The sequence below is a fragment of the Peromyscus eremicus genome, chromosome 8a, assembly GCF_949786415.1.
Source record: "Peromyscus eremicus chromosome 8a, PerEre_H2_v1, whole genome shotgun sequence".
NCBI lineage: Eukaryota > Metazoa > Chordata > Mammalia > Rodentia > Cricetidae > Peromyscus > Peromyscus eremicus.
Genome location: NC_081423.1, coordinates 38,079,675 through 38,102,847, shown reverse-complemented (window position 1 = coordinate 38,102,847; position 23,173 = coordinate 38,079,675). Strand labels below are relative to the sequence as shown.

General features: G+C 53.4%; 1 protein-coding gene across 3 annotated transcripts in view; it reads left to right on the top strand.

Moving 5' to 3' along the window:
• Tnip1 (TNFAIP3 interacting protein 1) overlaps positions 1-23,173 on the top strand; it is a 53,446-nt gene that overhangs the window by 9,510 nt on the left and 20,763 nt on the right. For all 3 annotated transcript variants that reach the window (XM_059270578.1, XM_059270577.1, XM_059270576.1), the window contains exons 2-6: positions 12,057-12,228; positions 13,215-13,352; positions 16,414-16,532; positions 18,340-18,423; positions 20,829-21,020. In XM_059270578.1, the coding sequence (XP_059126561.1) occupies positions 12,093-12,228; positions 13,215-13,352; positions 16,414-16,532; positions 18,340-18,423; positions 20,829-21,020 (669 nt within the window). In that variant the 5' untranslated portion in view covers positions 12,057-12,092. The remainder of the gene's footprint in view (positions 1-12,056; positions 12,229-13,214; positions 13,353-16,413; positions 16,533-18,339; positions 18,424-20,828; positions 21,021-23,173) is intronic.

Genomic DNA, 23,173 nt, shown 5'->3' with positions numbered 1-23,173 from the left:
GGCTTTATTCACGCTAGGCAAGTACTCTACCAGGTGAGCTACACCCCTTTCCCCAAGGACCCTCTTCTTTTTCCACTAGCTTAGACTGTCATCATTGCTGTGTCCTTGGAAAATATTTAGGGCCCAGCCCTTTGTGGACACATTTAATCTTGTCCCTCAGAGCGACAGATGGGAGTGTTCTGCGTACTTATGTGTATGATCATGTTGTCCCCTCCATGTGGGTGTCCTGTGAGTGTGGGTACAGTATAGCTGGGGGTGGGTGCCTGTCCCTGGATGCCCATAGCAGCTCCCTTGGGGCCCCAGGAAGCCATGGGTCTGACTCATTCCTTCACCCCCAGTGCTGCTGTGTCTCTGGCCCGGATGTCCTGGCTGGGTCAGGCCGACCTGGTTTGGGTCTGATGGTGCTCTGAGAGGTTGTCTGCCTGCCTCCCTCCGCTGGTTACCGGCTCCCTTCTGTGCCCACTGTGATTTGGCAGGCCGTGCTGCCCGCTGTTTGCCAGCTGTGTGTGCCCAGCTTGTTCTCATGCTGACTCCCCACACCTGCCTTCCCAGTGCCCAGAACACAGTTCCCAGCCCGCCCTTCCCAAGGCTGCCTTTTCCTTGTCTGTCGAGTCTCAGCTCAAATGTCACCTTCTCAGAGGGGGCCTTCCCTCTTCTTCCTATGCAAAATAGCCCCCCTTTCACTTTCTGTCATATTACTACGTTTTTTTTCATTCATTTATCATGATCTAAAATAAGTTTATGTGTGCACCAAATGTAGTGTGCTGGTGCAGGCTTTTGCTCCCTGGCCTCAGGAGGCAGAGGAAGGCAGGTCTCTTGAGTTCAAGGCTAGCCTGGTCCACAGAGTGAGTTCTAGGATGGATGGCTGGAGGGTAAGTTTTCTGATGGTCCTGTGAGCTTTCAGCTGGGAGGTGTTCAGGCCTCACCTGTTGTGAGGGCCTGGCTTCGCCTTTCAGTCCTTCTGGCTGAGAGCTCTTCCTGACAGCATCAGGAGCCAGTGGACAGTGAATAAGGCTAGCCATTGTGGATATAGCTAGGATGTGAGCCATTGTGGATATAGCTAGGATGCGAAGTCATTTGGGGGCACCTGAGGGTTAAGAGGGACTCCCAGAGAGCAGTGATGTTAAGGGTAGGCCCTGGAAGGATGGTGATGTACAGAGTAGGGATTGGGGTCTGAATGGACATGGCAGATAGGGAGTGAAGCTGTGCTTAGTTGGGGAGTTGTCAGCTGGACTGAGCAAGACCCCCAAAGATCCCAGGCATGGGAGTGTCCATTTGGACATTCCGATGGCTGGGCTGCAGCAGCCGGGCTGATAGGTGCCAGTGTTGGGTGTAAGGCTGGTGAAATCTCCACCCCACTGTGACAGCTCCTGGTGTAGACCAGGTGGGTGCTGTGTCCCCTTGTTTCCTCACCCAACTCCAAGAGATGGCAGTATTACCCTGCAGCATGGTGGGAGATCTCTCTGTGCGTACTGGCTGTGGTTATTGCTGAGGCTGTTGGAATCTCAGCCACAGGTGGCAAGGGACCCCACTTCCCAGGCTTCTGAATAACCTACCTCCAACCCTCTACTGACCTGTATCTGTGCTCTCTGAATGACTTGTCCTTTGCTCTATCCCAAGTGTTGGGCGTAGGATGTGGCGCAGTTAGTGGAGCGCTTACCTACTGTGGGTGAATTCTGCTTCCATTCCGTGCTGCATAAATCAGGTGTGTTAGTGAACGCCTATAACTCCAGCTCTCAGAAGGTGGTGGCAGGAGAGCCAGAAGTCCAGCATCATTCTTTGCTAATGTTTTAAGTTCAAGGCCAGACTCTGTCTCAAAAATCCAAATGAAATGAATACTCCAAATAGTGAAATCCAGCCATTGGACCCTCCTTGTCCGTTCATTGGGTGAATGGTCCTCGGTAGCTCCGGCTGGGCCAGGTCTTCTTCTGCCTCCCTGCTGATGTCCCCTATGTGCCCCTTGCTCCCTGTCCACCTTGTCTCTCAGGAGGGGTGTCTCCAGCCACAGGCAGACCTTGGCAGCCAGCAGGCTACCGCAGGAAATTAGTTCTCTGTGTTCTTCCCGTGACCTGCACTGGACGGACGGTCACCCCAGTGACTGGGAAGGGTGACTGCTGAGGAGTGTCGGCCTCCTTTCTGATGGCTGTCCCTGCAGGGCTGCCTTCCCTCACTGACCTTATCCCCAGGCTGTTCCCTGAGTTGTGGGACATTTTCTTTGCAGAGCACAAGGGTGGACAGACCACTGCCTCAGCCTTGGCAGGTGAGTGGGGGTAGAGATGAGGAGGCACTGGAGCCAGAGTTGGCCTTTGTAGGGTGGCGGAACCTCTAAGTCAGGGGCCTCAGTTTGGTCCCCACCCCTTCTATAACTCCCCTGCTCTAGGTCCCTCAGCCCTGATTGATCTTCACCTGGCTAGCCTCGGCTCACCACCAGTCACTGTGTTTTTTGAGACAGGCTCTCTCCCCCTGGCCTGGGACTCACCAATTAGGCTCGACTAGCTGGCTAGTCAGTTCTGGGGATTTACCCATGTCCACCTCCTCAGCTCTGGGGTTGCAGGCTGTGCCCCAGGCTGGCCTTGCTCTCATGCCAGGATTGATTGCTGGTGTGGGGCGTCATGCTGGGCTTCTGGCTTTTTAAATGTATTATTACATTGATTTAGTGTGCCATGTGGGTGGGATCAAAGTCAGGTCGTTAGTTTAGGGAGCAAGCACCTTACCCGCTCAGCCATCTCACTAGCGCTCCCCCGCTCCCCCCTCCCCCCCCACGCCCCTACCCCCTGTAAATGTGTGTTCTGAGGCTCAAACGAAGGTTTTCATGCGCCTGTGGTAGCACTTTAATGACTGAGCCCTGTCCCCAGCCCTCTCTTGTGTTTCTTCCAACTTTAGCACGAATGTGTGCGTCTCTGACCAGTGTGTAACGTGGTTGTGTGTTGTAAGATGTGCTCTGTGCCCCCCCTCACTGTCCCGTTCTCACACAGCTTGAATGTGAAAGAGCCGTCCACATCTGTGTCTGCTGCACCATTCATTTTCACTCCCGAGGCATCTCCACCATGTATTGATCGTTTTCCTCCTTTTGTGGGCTGTTTGCTGCCCTTGGAGATGAGCATCTGGGGTCTCTCCCTGAGGTGGCCTTCCTTTCTCTGGCCCTTTCCTAGCCGTGGCGACTCCTGTTTGGGTTTCACATTAAGGTTTGTAGACAGCTCTGTGGTTCCTACTCGGTTCACACAGCATTTCCCATAGGGAAAGCAAAACGACAGGTCTTGGGGAGGCAGCAGAGTCAGGCTTGAGTCTGAAATTCTCTTCCCACCATATTTGGTATAAGGAGAATTCACAAAAACCGGTATCTTCCTCTGAGAGGGGAGTTACAGGGTTGCATAAGCCAGCTGTGGTATTTGGGCGCTGAGAGACAGGCTACTCCCAACACCATCCTTTTTGTCCTAAGATTGGCTTATTCTCAGCTGGTAGTCGAGGCCACCCTGGCTCAGTGACATCCCTTGTCAGTCCTGGGCCCTAGCTGAGGGGAGGAATGTGGGTATGAAGGTGACAGCATTGCCGAGGACACAGCCGTCCTTTAAGGAGGACAGGTCTGCTTTGCTGCACAGTTTTGGTGGTTTGGGCACTGCTCCTGGCCAGCTGTGATTGCCTTGGGCCTGCGGTAAGTCAGCATAGCACATGGGCAGGAATGGAGAGCACATGAGGAGGGTCACTCACCTCCTCCGTCAAGAAGCGGGAAGAAAAGGGAGAACGGGGCACCCTGGAATCAAGCTTTGTAACATGTGGGGCTTTGGGGGACGTTCACTGTCCAACTATAGCAGAGACTTTTTCATGTATGTGTCCCAACTGTAAGAAACACGTGAATGCCAGGGCTCTGTCAGCAGATGCATAGTGTCTGAAAGGGTAGAAGCGAAAGTCCCTGTGTGTCTGATCACGAGGCAATACCTGAGTGTTGTGTCCAGTTCCAGGGCCTGCTGCAGCTAGAACAGCGGATTGGCAGATGGTGGGACAATGCCAGGAACAAGGCTACGAGACAAGCCCTGAGGTTCCAGACTTTTGGGGCTGGTGTGGAAGGAGTGACATCTTGCTCCTTCCCTTGGGACCCAGGATATAAAGGCCATCGGAGGTAGATTTGGGAACACCATTGTGCCAAGTGCCAAATTTAGTCTTGCAGAACCCCATCTCTGCTGCCCTCCAGCCCGAGATGCTGAGCCCAGGTGACTGCAGGTCAGGGCAGACAGAGGTGGAAGCCAGGGTCTGGGCTCTTGTGGGATTCTGCCTCTTTCCTCCCAGGGCACTGGAAGCTGGATTATTTGTTGACACACAACAAGCTGTGTATCCTCAGGCAGATAGCTTAACCCCTCTGAGTCTGCTCCCACATGCTATCTGGCAGGTGGGTTGACCTCCTTGCTGGAAAGCAGGGATAAGCACGTTTAGCTCTGGGTGAGGTGATGTGTGTGATAGTTCAGCTGGCACTTGGTACATGGTGGAGCTGAACTAGCCATTTCATTTCCTTACCTCACCCTGCTGAGTACTGCTTGTGTATATCATTTTTACCCAGCTGACCTTCCAGCTCCGCTGTCAGGCAAGTGCTGTGAACCCTGTATCAAGGGACACTAAGGACTCCCTCTGTAGTGACTCAACACAGGAGAGGGAAGAGGGCCCAGGGAGGGGTCTGTGCTGCTGGAGGGACACAGTCCCCAGGTTTGGCTGGAGCCTGGCATGTCTTGTAGTAGCTGGGCCTGCAAAGAGCCATCAGCCCAAGGCCTTTGCTTCCTTCCTTTCTCTTTCTGTGTCTGTCTGTCTGTCTCTCTCTCTCTCTCTCTCTGTGTGTGTGTGTGTGTGTGTGTGTGTGTGTGTGTGTGTCCCTGAGAATAAACTCATGGGTAGACTGCTGAGTTGAGAATCCCCTAGGCTACTGTAGAGACTAGAGCTGGGGACAGATGATAATTCTGTTAAGGTCAGATAGGGATGGGCTGTGGAAGTAGTAATCCTGAACTGTTAGAACTAGAAAGAACTTTAGAGAATGTCCAGTCCAGTTAAGCATGGTGGCACATGCCTGTGATCCAGTACTAGAGAACTGGAGGCAGGAGAATCAGGAATTCAACATTGTCCTTGGCTATGTAGGGCGTTAAGGCTAGCCTGGGCTCCATGAGACCGTATATCAAAAAAAAAAAAAAAAAAAAAAAAAAAAAGCTAGATATGGTGGCACATGGCTACATCCCAAGACTCAGAAGGCGGCACAGGGAGGTCTGTGAGTTTGAGGCTAGCTACATAGTAAGATCCTATCTCAAACACTAAGACCAGCTGGGATATATTTGAGTGATAGAGTACTTGCTTGGCATGTGGGTTCCATCCTCAGCACCACAGTACCCTATAAATAGCAGGGCCTGGGGAAATAAAATGCTTGCTCCACCAACATGAAAGGGACTGAGTTTGATTTCTAGAACCCACATAAAAAAACAGATGGACACGGCACCTCACCTGTATTCCCAGTGCTGCGGAGGAGGAGGAGGAAGAGGAGGAGGAGCCAGGCAGATCCCTGGGGGTTCCTTGGCTGCCCAGCCTAGCCAGATCATTGAACCTACAGGTTCCAGTGAGAGACCCTGCCTCAAAAAAAAAGAAAGTAGACAGCTCCTGAGGAATGGCACAGAAGGTTGACCCTTCAGTGCATGCACACACACCAGTACACACTCACACACACACACACACCAGTACACACTCACACATACACCAGTACACACTCACACACACACACCAGTACACACTCACACATACACCAGTACACACTCACACATACACCAGTACACACTCTCTCTCACACACACACACACACACACACACCAGTACACACTCACACACACCAGTACACACACACACACACCCCAGTACACACACACACCCCAGTACACACACACACCCCAGTACACACACACACACACACACACACACACACACACACACACAGAGGCAAAATAAAAACCAGCCAAAGTTGGAGTGTCGGGACAGTTCTGAGGTCAACTGGGCACAGTGGTGGGATCCCCTTGCTCTTTTGCTGAATACCTACAGTGTGCTGCATGCTGAGCTGGGAACCACTTACTCATTATATTGGGTATTTCATCGTGAAACATGTTTTCTTGTTGAGTAAATCATGTTTGGGAAATAAAGTCAGAAGTGAGAACCTCTCACCACTACACACAGACACGCCATTGAATGTCTTCCCCTTAGCCTGGTGGGTTTTCATATTCCTGTTTTACAGATGAACAGCTGGGTCCCAGAATGGATAAGTGACTGGCCCAGCATCCCACAGCTGCAGGGAGGACAGAGCTGGGCCTGGTACAGGTGAGGCCCCAGGGTGCAGTGTGATACACAAGAACATGCCAGTGCATGGCCTGTGCGCCTCACCTTTCCTGGTCCTAGGTGGAACCTTCTTCCTGACTCTGCAGCTGTACATCTGTACGTCTGTACATCTTGTGTTCCATCTCCTCTGCTCTCTAACCTGCTCTTCCTCTCCAGGCTTGGGTCCCTCCCATCCTTTGGCCATTAGAACAGCACCCAGCTTTATCTAGTCAGGCAGCGTCTGTGTCATCCAGGCTCCTCCCCTTGCATAAGAGGACAGGAGACCAAGGTCATAGAACAGAGGAGGAGGCAGGCTTTTTTTTTTTTTTAAATTCTTCTGAGCTTCCTTTGTCCCTGTGTTCTGGCCACACCTGCTGACATATCTCACAGCTCTGCCTCTGCTGAGGACATAGACCTTTGCCACCATGATGTGATGTGCTGGAACCATTCCTTTGGTGCCAAGAGACCTTTGCTGCCTCCAGGGCTGTAGGGTGTAGCTGTCCCCTGATACAGCCAGAAACCAGAGACATTGTGGGGCTCAAGTCCCCAAGCTGAGCTTGGTGATCTTGTCCCTCAACCATGCCTTCTCCCCAGGGCTGCTGGGACAGTCAGGTGAAAGAATGCCTGAGACTTCGTACTTTATAAATGCGAGTGACTATGCAAATGAGCATGACTTCGGGGGTTGGGGGGGGGGTCACGGAGCCTTTCCCTGTGGTTCAGTGTCCTATCCTTCCTGACCTGCTCCTACCTCCTCAGCCGTTAGAACATGGCTGTGGCAAGGCAGCCTTAGACAATCAGGAGCTGAGTGTGAATTTAGCGTGGCTCTGGCCCTTCCATCCCTCTCTTCCAGAAGTGGGTCAGGAATGGGGGTCCACTCTACTGCCTCAGCCCCGCTCCAGCCCCATGTATGCCCCTAGCTGCTCCCCAGTCACAGTGTGTTCAGAGTCACAGCATCACTTCATCACATGCTCTGAGTTTGTGGGCTGACCTGTGAGTTTGGGTCCTTTTCTGTCCTCAAACCAGGCCTCTCTAGTTCCATCACATAGCCAGATCTAGTCCAGGGAGGGACATGGGGAGCTCCTTACTCACCAGCTCAGGGCTTACCTAGGTCTGAGCTGGCTGCCTCTTTATCAGTGTCTGTCTTTGGTTTGGGCAAGGTGTTGGTGGCACCTTGCAGGAAGGCCCCTTGCTGAATGGTGGCATCTGTATAGGTGGCCACTATGGCTTCCTCCTGGGCCCTGGTTAATAGAGAGTCTGCAGCCAGACCCACAAGGAAATGGGCCTTTGTGTGGCCTTGGCCTCCCAGCTCCAGGCCCTGCATGGACCCAGAGGGAGAATCACATAAAAGCAGGCTCTGATCTTCCTATCTGTCTACTGCTCTGGTCCTTGGGGACCACACTATCTTCTCTTAGGCAGCTTCTCAGTCTCCAGCAGTTCCCTGTGCCTTCTGCCTGGGGGTGAGATTGGCTTTGTTGTATTGGGAGAGCCCTCCTGGTGCTAGTCCTTGGAGGTCCCCTGTGGTGATAGATTGTGTACCCTAATAAACTTATCTGGGGATCAAAGGACAGAGCCAGCCATTAGATTAGACATAGAGGCCAGACAGTGGTGGCACACACCTTTAATCCTATCACTCAGGAGACAGAGATCTATCTGCATCTCTGTGAGTTCAAGGCCACACTGGGAACAGAGCCAGGCTTGGTGGCACACACCTTTAATCCCAACACTTGGGATCTCATATCTTTGCTCGGAAAGAACACACGCCTTTAAACCCAGGAAGTGATGGCAGGGCAGAAAAAGGTACAGAAGGCCTGAGGAAACAGGAACTCACCGAGGATTTTGTAGAGGTAAGAACTTGTGGCTGGCTTGTTCAGCTTCTCTGATCTTTCAGCTTTCACTCCAATGTCTGGCTCCAGGTTTTTTATTAATAAGACCGTTTAGCAATTCGTGTTTCATCCCCCCATCCTTGCACACCATCAGAAGCCGTGCTGGAGGTGTACTAGCCACTGGTCCAGAGCTTGGCTGGAAGCCCCTCAGCTCTCACTTCTTTCCTCCTGGCATCTCTCAGGCCACTCCTTTCTGGGGTTCTTCCTGAGTCTGCTACCTTGCAGCAAGCCTGACCCCTGCCCCAGCTCGGCCATTCCTCTGTCCACTCTGGTCATGTTTCCTGTGAACCCCTTGCTTGTCAGCCCCTATATACCAGTTTGCCACCTGTCTGGGCATCTCTGGGCGGCACTGGGGGGAGTCTAGTTTTGATTCTAGAAGTGTTGGGCTGGCTGGCTGGTTTCAGCATGGTCTCTTGGGAGGTGGGGTAAGTCCTTTCAGGCTCTGGGCCTTGAAATGAGTGGTGTGTGTTGGACCTGTGGGATCACTGCTTTCTGAAGAAGCCCTGGCCTTGGTCTCTGCTTCCATGGAGTTTCTGTGTACTGAGAAAGCCACACGGAGGAGAAAGGGACCAAACTGGCCCATAACAGTGACTCTGAGTCTACTGTGAACCCTAGGGAGTGGGGCTAGGAGACAGGCCACCTGCAGCTACTTGCCACTCAGGGTGGCTCCAGCCTCAGTTTCCCCATTTCCTCCCTTTGCTGGTGACAGGAACACAGAGATGTGAAGCCTGTTTCTGCCCAGGAGGGTGTTACGCTAATGGACAGACACAGGCTCCAGCCGGGTGCAGTCACGTGGTGGCAACTGTAGGTGAGCAGAGGAGGACTCTCATGTGGGCTGGTGGTCTGAGCGTCCAGCTGTCTACCTAGTAGTTCACCCACACTGTCTCCTTTCGCTCAGCGGTGCATCAGTGTTTACCATTCTGCAGTGTATGCTGACCTTTCAGAAAAAAATCCCTCCTAGCCAGCGATGTGGGTGTGTGGGCAGCTGTCCTTTGCCTCACAGGGCCCAGCAGGGAGTGGGTACCTCTCGAAGTGGGTGTTCAGCTGGTGTTTGTCAGCCTTGGGGTGGGGTGGGGTGCTTGTCACAGCTTCGTTTTTTTTCCTTCTGTCCCAGTGTGTTCCACAGATACCCTTGGTAAAGGGAGCTGATGGCTTATGGGGCTGTGGGTGTGGCTGTGTTGGTGGTACTGGTCCAGTGGACAAGGCCCTGCTCTGTCCCCAGCATAAGGCTGATGGCTGCCAGGCATGGTGATGCACACCTTTAATCCCAGCACTTGGGAACTTGGGAGGCAGAGGCAGGTGGATCTCAGTGAGTTTGAGGCCAGCCTTGTCTACAAAGCGAGTTCTGGGATAGCCAGGGCTATACAGAGAGACATTGTCTCGAAAAACCTAAAGAAAAAGAAGGCTGTTGGTTCGTGCACTGAAGGAAACAGAGCAAAGCAGTGGTTCTTGCTGCAAGCCGCAGGAAAACGTAATGGAATCCAGCTGCTATCACAAAAGCTACTACTTGGGAAGGTCAAGGACTTTTCCCAAGGTCAAGCCATGGCTTAGGAAGTCTTGGTGATATTTTAGCTTTTGTATATAAATTAATCGATTCCTGCAATGATTTCCTTGTATGCTACGTATGCTCCCAAGAACTCATAACTGTGTTTTATCTGAAATACCTATCAAGCATCCAAGGCCAAACGATCTCCTGAATTAAGGTAAATTAAACTCAAACTCTCCTTTCTTATACAGCCTTAGTGGTATTTATACTAACATTGTAGACTCCTAACATTTACCTCACCACCTCTAGGAATGTAGTTTGAGCACATAAATTCCCCTTTTCTGATTTATTAACCGATTTCAGCTCTTAGTTGACCTCCTCCTTTACCACTCCCCTTTTGGATTGTAAAAGAAAGCTGGGCGTGGTGGTGCACACCTTTAATCCCAGCACTTGGAGAGACAGAGGCAGGCAGATCTCTGAGTTTGAGGCTAGCCTGTTCTACAGAGCGAGTTTCATTCAGGACAGGCTTCAAAGCTACAGAGAAACCCTGTCTCAAAAAACAAACAAACCAACAAAGCCTGGTGGTCACTGCCTGAGGAAAACTCTTGACTGCCTTTACGGCCCTGTGAGAATTCAAGCCTGGTGACCTTGCTTTAGCTAGAGCACTGCTATTGCATGGGTGTTTAACTGTAAACCTCAGAGACTGGGGGAGGATTTTGACTGGAGAAGTTTTTTTACTTGAGAACTAGACTAAAGAGCTTGGTGTACTTAGATTCTTTTCCCAAAAACAATTTGCACTGTTCATAGCTTCTCTTCTGGGCCCCTGGGAAGAAGATTATTAAGGCTGGACCATAATAATATTTGAGAGATTCTCAACCTGTGGGTCATGACCCATTGGAGGCTAACAACCCTTTCACAAGGGTTACCTAAAACCATCTGAAAACGCAGATATTTATATTATGATTCATAACAGTAGCAAAATTACAGTTATGAAGTAGCAATGAAAATAATTTTATGGTTTGAGGTCACCACAACATGAGGAACTGTATTAAAGGGTCACAGCATTAGGAAGGTGGAGAACCACTGAGCTAGAGGCTATTCGGTGGCCTGAGACTACCCTACAAATGGGCTTGAACTCTGCCGTTCTGGCCCATGTTAAGGGAGCTATGGGTCCCCACCATGAGTATCTAGCAGGGGTAGGAACTGTGGTCCTTCCAGGCAAAGCTCTGCATCTGATGCCCACACACTGGCCTTGCCGCCTGGCTGAGGTACTTAGGCTCAATGGCCTCTGTTGTTGATTTATAAAGTGAAGATTGCTGGGCCCCCAACAGAATGCATCAGACAGACATGCAGTTCGCACATGGTGGTGAAGTCACTGTCACCAGCCCTGCTGCATGCTTGCCTTTAGTGTGGACAGTGTGGAGGTCAAAAGGGCTGTTGAGGTTCCTGATTGAAGCAGTTTTTTACTGTGGGCTGATGATCTTGGGAGGCAGTTTCGGTACCCCCAAATCCTGAGTTTCCCATTCCCCGTGGAAGTCTTTGGAGTTATGGCCCACCACCCCAGACTGGTAACTTGCAACCCCATACCCAGAGTTCTATCCAGCACCCAAACCCCAGAGGTCGTTGTTGAATGAACGCAGGGATGAATGAATGAAGGCTGCTAAGCCACAGGAGTCTATAGTACTAGCAGAGTGGTTTCAGATGAAATAAAGCCGATAAACAACAACAACTTACAGCAGGAAATGTGCTCCACAGTGGTGTGATGGGAAATTCTGCTTAGAACTGAATGGGACAGAGCAGTCATGACCCGAGACCCAGGGAGGAGGTTGACAGTGTGTTAGAACCTAGCCAGGGTCTCTTCCTTACCTTAGGGATCATTGTTTGAGTTTAAGGCTTTCCTTTCCCCTCCAGGAGAGGGAGAGGAGCTCCCCCAGCCTCATAGTGGGTTTGTGACCAAGCCATTTACTCAAGTGCTGTATGTTCTGGGTGTTTACTTTGTCACTGGCATGTGGTAGGTGTTGGGAAGGGCCAAGCGGGCGGCACTCAGGCCTCTCCTGGCTCCTTCCGGGTTCTCTGTCACACAGTCCGTTTTACCACCATCTCAGGTGAGCTACAGGGCAGCGCCCCTGCTAAAAGAAGCGGCTTCCGCGCCGCTTACTCTCCTAGAATCAGAACGTGTGTATCAGAGGAGGTGTCCTATGCAGTGCTGGTCAGACCAGCCTCGCCTGAGTGAGGGCTTCTGTGCTGGGTCGTGGGGACTACTTTTTGGAGCTGTGGCAGACTAGAACATCATCGTCCCCAGAAAAGATGACTTAAGGGCCTGGCCAGCCCTCTGATGTCTGCCGTTGTCCCTACAGCCAGGTGGCCGTCTCGGCAGGGGTTGAGCTACCCTCATGGAAGGGAGAGGACCCTACCGGATCTACGACCCAGGGGGCAGCGCGCCTCAGGGAGAGGCATCAGCAGCTTTTGAACGCCTAGTGGTGGAGAATACCCGGCTGAAGGGGAAAATACAAGGGATAAAGACGTTAGGTAAAGCAGACCATGCCCCTGCCCCTGTCCCTCTTCCCGCAGCCTGCCATGCCAGCCCCCTCACAGAGGCTGGCAGGTGCCTCTGCCCATCACGCTGCTGCCCCTGTGACCCAGTGGTAGCCCCTGCCATCTTTGCATTCTGTAGCCTGGTGATGGCATTCCCAGCCCTGATTTCTCCCACCCCAAAGGGTGTCCTTGAGGGACCAAGAAGGAAGCATGCAGGGGGAGAGGAGTACAAGGCCCAGTTTGTGGACCTGGAGCCAGAATGGTCTCGACCTATTGGAGAAGTGAAGTGTGCGAGATGAGGAGAGCCAGTGTACCAGGGCAACCCCAGAACTCAGGGCTTGGATATGCCAGGCCGGGAGCAGAGCTGGCCCGGAGCTCAGTGCAGCAGGGCCCTCGGCCCTCTTCCTCCAGCTTCTGCTCAGGCTTTCCCCACTGTCCAGCCTCCTCCCTCCATCCTCGCCCACCCCAATCACTGCACAGCATGCTTCTCCTTGGTGCAGAGCCTTACCCTACTTCCTCTCTTCACACTGTGTCTGGAAGTCACTTTCTCTGTGTTCACACTTGGTGTGGAGGGCCTAGCACCCTGGCTTTCCAAGTGTTTTCTCCTTGCTTGGCAGAACCCACGTGGGATAGTGGTGGGTGGGGGTGGGGAGTTTTCCTTTCTCCACTTGCAGAAGGGAAACTGGGGCCTAGGATGTAAGCAGTCCCTCAAGAACCCCTCACTTTCTGCATGGGGGGAGCAGGTATGAAGGGAGACGTGGGCAGGAGGAAGAGGCCAGAGGTAGGGCGTTTCCTTGGGCTCCACTGCCAGACTCTTCTTACAATGGCCTGTTTGGGGCAGGGGGACAGCACAAGCTTGGGCTTAGAGCCCACTTAGCCCCGGTGGGAATGAAGTCAGTCCATGGCCAGGTTTGGGTCAGGGATGGGAGAGCCATGCACTGAGCTGAGTAAACCTGTGTGCTTCTCCACCTTGTCTCTAGGGGAGCTTCTGGAGGAGTCTCAGATGGAAGCGTCCAGGCTCCGACAGAAAGTGGAGGAACTGGTCAAGGACAGTGAGCTGCCTCCACCACCACCTGCCCCTTCTTTGGGCTCCTTTGATCCCCTGGCTGAGCTCACAGGTACCAAAAAAAATCTAGAACCCCTGCCTTCTCTGAACCAGGCCCCAAATAGCCCCTTCTCCCACAGACCATCTTCCCGGGCACATCTTTTGGCTACAGCACCTGTAGATGGTCAGATCTATAAGGGACCCCAGAAGACTCTAGTGACTCAGCATTCCTGATGCCCTGGCAGGCATTAATGATCCATCCCAGTGGTCCATGGCACCAGGAATATAGCCTTAGGACCCTATCGGCATTGTTATTGAGTCCACAGCTGCTGTGTGGCAGGCCCAGCCCCCAGGCATGGGAGCTGGACGTCCCGCCCCTCTTCTCCTCGCTTCTGTTTCATAATCAGGAAGGCTGACACCCAGAGAAGAACCTGGCCTTGCCTCTCAGCCTTCAGCAGTGACTACACTGTCTGTTAAAGGAGAGGAGGACAGTGACTAAGGGTTGGTCTCTGTGTGGTCACTTTGTGGTACTCCAGAGTGTCTCGAGTCCAGGGCGAGGTCTGGAACCAAGAGAAGATCCCCCACAAAACACCAGACTTGGGCACTTCCTGCTGCTCCTCCTCAGACTCAGCCCAGGCTCCTGTGACACCTTCTTTTTCAAGGGTGATGGGACTTGCTGGACAGATGAGAAAAGTGGGGGTGTCAGAGCCTGTGGTACTATTGTCAGAGGGGCATTCTAGTCCTCACTGGCCCAGTCCTCTGTTAACTCTCAGGGTCTGATTGGTGCCAGGTCCACTCCCAGTGCAGTGGGGAGACACAGGCTTCTGCAGCAGGGGCCTCCAGTTCAGTGAGGAGACACTCATAGGCTTCTGCAGCAGGGGCCTCCTCCAGTGCAGTGAGGAGACACTCACAGGCTTCTGCAGCAGGGGCCTCCAGTGCAGTGGGAGACACTCACAGGCTTCTGCAGCGGGGGCCTGCAGTGCAGTGGGGGACACTCACAGGCTTCTGCAGCAGGGGCCTGCAGTGCAGTGGGGAGACACTCACAGGCTTCTGCAGCAGGGGCCTCCAGTGCAGTGGGGGACACTCACAGGCTTCTGCAGCAGGGGCCTCCTCCAGTGCAGTGGGGAGACACTCACAGGCTTCTGCAGCAGGGGCCTCCTCCAGTGCAGTGGGGAGACACAGGCTTCTGCAGCAGGGGCCTCCTCCAGTGCAGTGGGAGACACTCACAGGCTTCTGCAGCAGGGGCCTCCAGTGCAGTGGGGAGACACTCATAGGCTTCTGCAGCGGGGGCCTCCAGTGCAGTGGGAGACACTCACAGGCTTCTGCAGCAGGGGCCTCCAGTGCAGTGGGGAGACACTCACAGGCTTCTGCAGCAGGGGCCTCCTCCAGTGCAGTGGGGGGACACTCACAGGCTTCTGCAGCAGGGGCCTCCTCCAGTGCAGTGGGGGGACACTCACAGGCTTCTGCAGCAGGGGCCTCCTCCAGTGCAGTGGGGAGACACTCATAGGCTTCTGCAGCGGGGGCCTCCAGTGCAGTGGGAGACACTCACAGGCTTCTGCAGCAGGGGCCTCCTCCAGTGCAGTGGGGAGACACTCATAGGCTTCTGCAGCGGGGGCCTCCAGTGCAGTGGGAGACACTCACAGGCTTCTGCAGCAGGGGCCTCCAGTGCAGTGGGGAGACACTCATAGGCTTCTGCAGCGGGGGCCTCCAGTGCAGTGGGAGACACTCACAGGCTTCTGCAGCAGGGGCCTCCAGTGCAGTGGGGAGACACTCACAGGCTTCTGCAGCAGGGGCCTCCAGTGCAGTGGGAGACACTCACAGGCTTCTGCAGCAGGGGCCTTCAGTGCAGTGGGGGACACTCACAGGCTTCTGCAGCGGGGGCCTCCAGTGCAGTGGGAGACACTCACAGGCTTCTGCAGCAGGGGCCTCCTCCAGTGCAGTGGGGAGACACTCATAGGCTTCTGCAGCGGGGGCCTCCAGTACAGTGGGAGACACTCACAGGCTTCTGCAGCAGGGGCCTCCAGTGCAGTGGAGAGACACTCATAGGCTTCTGCAGCGGGGGCCTCCAGTGCAGTGGGAGACACTCACAGGCTTCTGCAGCAGGGGCCTCCAGTGCAGTGGGGAGACACTCACAGGCTTCTGCAGCAGGGGCCTCCAGTGCAGTGGGAGACACTCACAGGCTTCTGCAGCAGGGGCCTTCAGTGCAGTGGGGGACACTCACAGGCTTCTGCAGCGGGGGCCTCCAGTGCAGTGGGAGACACTCACAGGCTTCTGCAGCGGGGGCCTGCAGTGCAGTGGGGGACACTCACAGGCTTCTGCAGCGGGGGCCTCCAGTGCAGTGGGAGACACTCACAGGCTTCTGCAGCAGGGGCCTCCTCCAGTGCAGTGGGAGACACTCACAGGCTTCTGCAGCAGGGGCCTCCTCCAGTGCAGTGGGGGACACTCACAGGCTTCTGCAGCAGGGGCCTCCAGTCTAGGGGAGTTGAGCCGCTTCTGAGTCCAGGTTTTACAGTTTGCTAACAAGAGTGACTAGCCAAGTTGATGACCATGACAAACCTTGGCCTCCTTTCTTTAAAACGAGAATAATATGAGCTGTCTTGAGGACACCATAGCGGGTGGGGCTGTAGTTCAGAGGGCAGAGTGCTCACCCAGCGCATATGAAGCCCTGAGTAAACTGCGTGGTGGCACATGCCTGTCATCCTGGACTTTGGAGTTGGTGGCAGGAAGACAAGAAGTCCAGTGTCATCCTCAGCTGCGTTCTGAGTTTGGGGCCAGCCTGAGCTATATGAAACCAAGTTTGAAGTCAGCCTAAGAAGCTACATGAGCCTCTCTCAAAACCCAAACGAAAGCACTTGGTTAACTAAAAATTCTGTCCATATCCCCGAGGCAGATGGAGGGAACAGACGGCCGTGGACACCTTGGAGTTTTCCTAGGAAGGTCTGGGGAGAGGGTCTCTGCCCAAGCTCTGTCCCCATTACCCAGGCCAGTCATTTCACCTGGCTTCTTGTCTTAAAGGGACAGACCCCCTTTTCTCCAGATCAAGAGAGAACTCAGTCAGAGGGCTTCCATCACTGTGGGCTGGGTTCAGGCTTCTTCCCTCTTGGGTTTCTTTAACCACAGTCTTGATTTTCCAGGACAGGATACACAGGTCCAGGTAGATCCTAATGCCACGACTACCACCACCACCACTACCACCACCACCACCGAAAACTCCATGGAGAAGCCAGCACCAGCCTCCAAGCCTCCATCCAATGTAAGTTGCATTTGGAGTTGTGACTGGCTGCCTGAAGCTCTTCTGTCCTCACATTAGTCTGGAGCGCTGGGAGGGGGCAGCTTGCCATTCTGAGATGGAAATCATAGTTAATGTGATCGGGAAGGCCCTGATCTGACGGGGAAGTTCTCATTTACTGAGCTGTGTGATGTGATGTGCTCACCAGTGTGGTACAGAGACAGACTGCCAAGAGGCTCAGAAACCATGGCCTGCAGGCTCAGTGGAGAAGGTTAGCTTGATGTCGGAGGATCAGTTCCTCCAGGGACCCTTCAGATGTCTGGTCATGTGTGGAACCCAGAGAGTGGAGATTTGGGGGAGGTCTTCTCTAGCAGGGCTGAGACCATAGATAGGGTCATGGTGGCTGTGACTAGGTGGCAGCCAGCTGGACTGGCTTCTCCCATCTGTCCTACCCCATCTCAGGGAAGGGAAACCAGGATAGTCTCTGCAGGTCAGGAGAGTTTTGTTTTGTTTTGTTTTTGTTTAATTTTGTTTTGGGGTGTGTGTGTGTGTGTGTGTGTACACTACATGCATGGGGGGGGGGGTGTACACCAGTGTGTGCTTGTGAGGACAGAGGAGGACATCAGGTATCTTGTTTTATAGCTCTCTTCCTTATCCCCATAAGTCTCTTCATTGAACCTAGAGCTTGCTGTTTTCAGATAAGCCAGCTGGCCAGCAAGTTCCAGGGATCCCCCTGTCTCTGTCCACTCTAGCACTGGGGTTACGGGTCATGGATGCCCAGCCATGCTTTTTACATGGGTGTGGGAGAATCAAAACATAGATAGGTCTTCCTGCTGGAGTAGCAAAGGCTCTACCCACTGAGCCATCTCCCTAGCCCCTGGTCAGCTTTGGGGAATCTTAGAGCCAAGTGCAGTTCAGATGGACTGTGGACCCATCGTGATTGAACAACCAGTAAAGTCTGCTCAGAATGTCTAGAGGTTTGAAAAAATAGAAGATTGGCTAGCAGCCACCACCTCAGTTTGGGGTGCATCCCGAGACCCTTTCTGCATCGTCTACCCATCCTCGGTGTTCTCAGAGCAGTTCTCTTGGGGACCCTTTGGGCGGGACCTTCCTTAGTGGTGGCTGTAGTGGCCGCTGTCACCCAGGGGTGAGCTAGAGGCACTTGACCTAGGAGGTGGATTGGTTGCTTTGGCAGGATCTGTCGCCTTGTGCAGAGTCACGCCTTGTGTGTTAACTGACTCTGTGAACTCGGTTTCCTCGTCTGTCCAAAGAGAACGTGAACCTCCCAGCCACTCCGTGAGTGGCTTTGGGGAGTAAAGCTCGTGAAACATTTTAAAATACCGAGTCCTTGGGCCTGTGAGGTGGCCTGGTAGGTAAAGATGATTGCTGTCAAGTCTGAACTAGAAACCTCAGTTCTAGCCCCAGAACCCACGGGGGAGAGAGAAGCAACTCCCAACACTGTTCTCTAACCTCCACACGTGTGCTGTGGCACACACACACACACACACACACACACACACACACACACACGCATACACGCACGCACGCGCGCGCACACACGTATGTGCACACATACATGCACACCAGTGAACAAAGAAATAACAGTGGTTCAGGGTCAGCTCACCCCACAACCCTTTCACATGGAGGGGTGTGACCTCCGATCACAAGGAGGGTGGTGGCAGTTGTGTGGGGTCTCGGTGGTCTCATGTGAGTGGTGTGTGACTGGTCACCTCTGGGAACTCTACACTGTTTGCCCTTCGGTCCCCTCACGGCTCTTCGTTGGGGGCAGAGTGCATTTCTTTTGGGCAGCCTCTAACTCTCTTTTGCACAGGGCGCCTCCTCTGACTTTGAAGTGGTCCCCACTGAGGAGCAGAACTCCCCACCCAAAACTGGCAGCCACCAGAGGACCATGATGGTGAGCACTGGCAGGCCCCCTGGGCACATCCTCTGCTCTCCTTTCTGTCTGTCACCTGCCCTGCGTGACAGACCCTGGGGCCATTCAGATCCCTTGAGTCCCCTGGAGTTATGTGGGGGACACAGAGGGGCTAGAGCATGGGGTGCTTCTCGTTCTCATATGCAAATCCCCTGTTGGTGACTTCCCCGGCTTGGGGCACCCAGTACCCCACTGTTGTGAAAGCCTGGGCCATTTGCCAGCCCCACTGGCCTCTGGGCCAATCACCTTTCTATCAGTTATGATGACTCAGCCTTTTGGGTCTGTAGGCTCCAAGCCTGGGGGTGTGGAAAGGGTCCGCCTGGTGCTTGTGGTGGGGGTGGGGGATGGGAGTAATTTACCCTTTTGTGCAGATCCTTGACTCCCCAGGAGCGATGGGTTGGAGGTTAAACTTTCTGTTCACATGTGGGGCGGGGTGCACACACTCCTCCAGCTTCAGAGGGGCCGCACTTATCCCTGTTCCTACCCATGCAGCACTTGCCGCCTTGGTCCCAGCCATGTAGTCCTGTTCTTCCTTAAATTGCCAGACTTCTGGGAGAGCTATTGTGAAAGATCTGGAAGATTCGTCAGAGACCTTCCAGTTCCTACCTTCTCCTCATCCCTCCCTCCCTTCCCATTTAATGTTTACTTTATTCTGTTTTGTGTGTGTGTGTGTGTGTGTGTGTGTGTGTGTGTGAGAGAGAGAGAGAGAGAGAGAGAGAGAGAGAGAGAGAGAGAGAGAGAGAGAGAGAGAGAGAGAGAGAGAAATAAGGTCTCACTCTAGCCCAGAACTCAGGGCAAGCCCCTTGTCTCATCTCCTGAGTCCTCGCAATGCCAGGCATGCCCCACTGTAGACCAAAGTTCTTTTTAGATTGTTGTCATGCTAGTGCTACATGACCTCACCGTCACGGATGCTGCAGCCTCTACCGCCTCCAGTCGTGAAGGTTGGAGTGGCTGGTGCACTGTTGCTCACCCACAAACAGCAACCCACCTCCTGCAGCATTTAACCTTTAGTGCTGAGAGAATCATCCTGTCAGACGGTGCTGAGTGTGAGACAGAACCTCTGTGTTTTATCTCCTGGGACCTTATGTCTCGTCCTGTTCTGTCCCTGAGGACTCAGACACAACTGAGGAGAGAAGATTCCCTTGTTCAGAGAGGTTTCACCATGTGACCATGGGCCGGTAACTTACCTCTTGAGTTAAAAGTCCCTGCGTAGTCAGTCTGTCTTGCCTGTGCCAAGCCAGGAATGCACCAGCTCCTGCTGGTAGTTTGTGGGCTGGTTGGAGAAATTTGAGGGATCTGAAGCACTTTATGAACCTTCAGAGAGCAGCCTTGGCCACCCCTGGCCCTTCGTGGGAAGAAGTGGTGGGGAAGGGATGCAGAATTGAAGAGTGGTGTCGCCTGTCTCAGAACATGGTGTTGATAGGGAACAGGCTGAGCATCCAGTTGCCACAGAACTTAGTAGCAGGTCCCAGAGCCCTGGATTGCAGTCAGAAGACTCCGGTTGTAGGACTGGCTCTGCCATGTACGGACTGGGTTGCTGTGAGCACATTCTCTGTCACTGTGCGTCACTGTCCCAGCCTGAACCCTGAAGTCCCTGTAGCTCTGCTCTCTGATTCCCTGAAGTGTGGCAGGAGGTCTGTTGTGGGAGTCTCTGAAGTGTTTGGGGGGAGGGGGCCTGGAGGAGCTGAAGCATGGGAGCATTTGGGGTAGATGATCAGGATACACAGAAGTGAGGCCTCCAGAACCCTGGGGTCTGGCACAGGGCCTTGGGCACGAGGAGGTTGGGAGGCCAGGATCGGTGCAGTGAGAAGGGAAGTCCCACTGGCATGGACCCTTAGGCCTGATGTGGGCATAACCAGGGCAGTGGCTTCAGTGGGAATGTTCTAGAGACAGTGCAGAGAGCAGTACTGAACTGCTCTGCCCAGGCTGCTGTGTCTTAGAATCAGATGGTGTCGCATCCACTCCCAGGCAGACCCCCTCCCCCGTGTGGAGCCTCTCTGAGCTCAGGAAGCAGGGTGTGTGCAGCTAGAGACACTCTCTGCCTTCCCTGCTGCGAATTTTTGCTGCAATAAAGGAGGGAAGTGATAGATACACTGCGGAGAGGATGCCCGCCTGGGGGAGGGTGAACCGACTACCCTCGGGCACGCAGTAAGACTCAAAGCATAGGAGGAAGATGGCTCTGCTGCTTAGGCCAGTAAGTGGCCTGGAAGTTCTAGGTCCTGCCTTGTGAGTCAGCTCCAGATGGGGAACCTGTGTAACTGGAAAATTTCCCTGGGCTAAGCAGAGGCCACAGGGGAAACTGAGTCATGAGGAATGGGGAAGCAGTGGGAGAATTGACTGGCATTGCCTGCTTAGGCTTGGTGAAGATCGTGCCCTTGCTCTCACAGGAGCTGGGGTCCCCACCCCCGGACGACGGCAATCTCATGCTCCACCTGCAGCGCCTGGAGACCACCCTGAGCGTGTGTGCCGAGGAGCCCGACCACAGCCAGCTCTTCACCCACCTGGGCCGCATGGCCCTCGAGTTCAACAGATTGGCCTCCAAGGTGCATAAAAATGAGCAACGCACGTCCATCCTGCAGGTGAGGCAGGCCAGTGCCCCTCCCCCCAGCTGTTCATGGGGGACTTTGGAGGGCTGGATTCCAGGCCTACATGGGGCCTCTTATTCACACTGGTGACTGCAGTACGGAAGTTGTGGGAAGGTGTGTGAAAAAGAAGGAAATGGGGAAATGGGAAGTGGGTGAACTCATAATGGGTGCCCTGCGGGCCGCAGCCTGGCCAGCTGGGTATGGCCTGCTTTGTTCCGGTCTCTCTTTGGCTTTTTGTTTGTTTGTTTTTGTTTTTGTTTTTTGAGACAGGGTCTCGCTGTGTATCTCCTGTTGGCCTGTACTTCACTACGTAGACCAGGCTAGCCTTAAACTTAGAGATCTACCTGCCTCTGCCACCTGAACTCACCCTGAGACTTGCTTTGCTGTCACTGCGGCTCTTTGTATGTTTTGCCCCCCACAGTAAGAGCTGTTCATATGACCCCTACCCAGATAGGCAAACAGCCCTCAAAAAAAAGTCTCTTTTTTTAAACCCCAAGGTCACCCAGCTGGTAAATGATGGGCTGATATTAGAACCTCAGTTCTTATTTTCTTGCTTTTATTTGTTTTTTGTTTGTTTGTTTGTTTGTTTGTTTATTTTTGAGGCAGTCTCACTCTGTAGCCCAGGCTGGGCTCAGACTCACATCATCCTCTTGCCTCAGCTACCTAAGTGTTGGGATTCCAGACATGAGCTACCACACCCCGCTTTAATCTGTCATATTTTAAATCTCATACCCTTAGCCACCCTCCCTACCCACCTGCTTTCTCAAATCCCTCTTAAAAGGCTCCCTGTGCTGGGGAATGGTCAGATTTCTTTGCTCAGGTCAGGCCCTTGGTTCTTCACTACTGAGTGGTCTTAGACAGATCACTAATCTCTGTCCTGGAGCTAACAGTGTCCCCATCCTGGGGCTACTGCATCAGAGGAGGCCCTTGTGCAGTCTAGAACCCAGCGCTGGGAGAGGTCACTGTCAGCTTTGATGGTACTCATCCCCGTGGGCAGGCCGTCTTCACTTGGAGGGCTTTGCAGTTAGTTATGGTCCACTTACAGTTAATTGGTAACCATTGAGAAGATGGTGAAAGTGAGTTCCTAGAGGGCCCGCTCAGGACTTGAGCAACCCTCCTTTTGGGCAGAGCCCTCACCTGAAGGCTCCCAACTTTTGGGGAGACTCCTCCTTCTGGCCAGTCGACACTGGTGAATGGAGGGATCCACCCTGTGTGTTTGAGCAGCTGAAGTCTTGGCTAGTTCTATGGCAAGGAGCACACAGGACATCCTTTCATTGGAGGCTGAAGAAGCAACGGGAATGTGTGGTGGAGGGCCCACAGGTCTAGGCTGGGTAAGGGGACCTCTTTGAGAGGCTGCCAAGGCTTTGGGGTTTCCAAGCTGAGCCCTGAGAAAGAAAATCTGGCATGGTATGGGGGCTGAGATCATTCTGAGCATCAGCTTTTCAGCACAGTGTGTGCTGGCTCCTGACACCCACCAGCCTCTTATACCAATTTCCTGATTATTCCTATCTTGGCTCTAACAGTTCCCAACAGTTCCATCTTATTAGGTAGTTGATTGGCTTAATCTGTTTCCCTGCTGAGTGATGTCTTCAGAGAGGGAGTGTACCCACCATGGTGCCCCAGTGCCTGGCACTTCATCCACAATTGAAAGAATGAGTGAGCAAGCCAGGTGTGGAGGCTCACACCCAATAATGCCAGCTCTAGGGGCTGAGGCAGGAGGATCTCAAGTTCAAGGCCATCTTGGGCTATATAGCTAGATCCTGTCTCAAAAAAACAAACAAAAAAAACCCCAAACAAACAAAAAACAAAGTTGGAGAGATGACTTAGCAGTTAAGAGCGCTGACCTGGGTGTGGGTTTGGTACCCAGCACCCACCTAGCATCCATCTCACATTCTATAGCTCTGGTTCCAGGGGATCTGATGCCCTCTTCTGGCCTCTGTGGGCCCTACGCACATATGGTGCACAGACATACCTGTATACATAAAATAAAGACAAACCAGTCTTTGAAACAAACGGTAGAGGGGCTCACTGCTGTGCTCTTGGGCTCTCTGGTGGAGAGTGCTGACCTTTGGCTGCTGCTGATCCTGTCCAGCATCTGGTGTGTACCAGGGCACTTACCTAGAGGTGCCCAGAACAGCCCTCTGGTC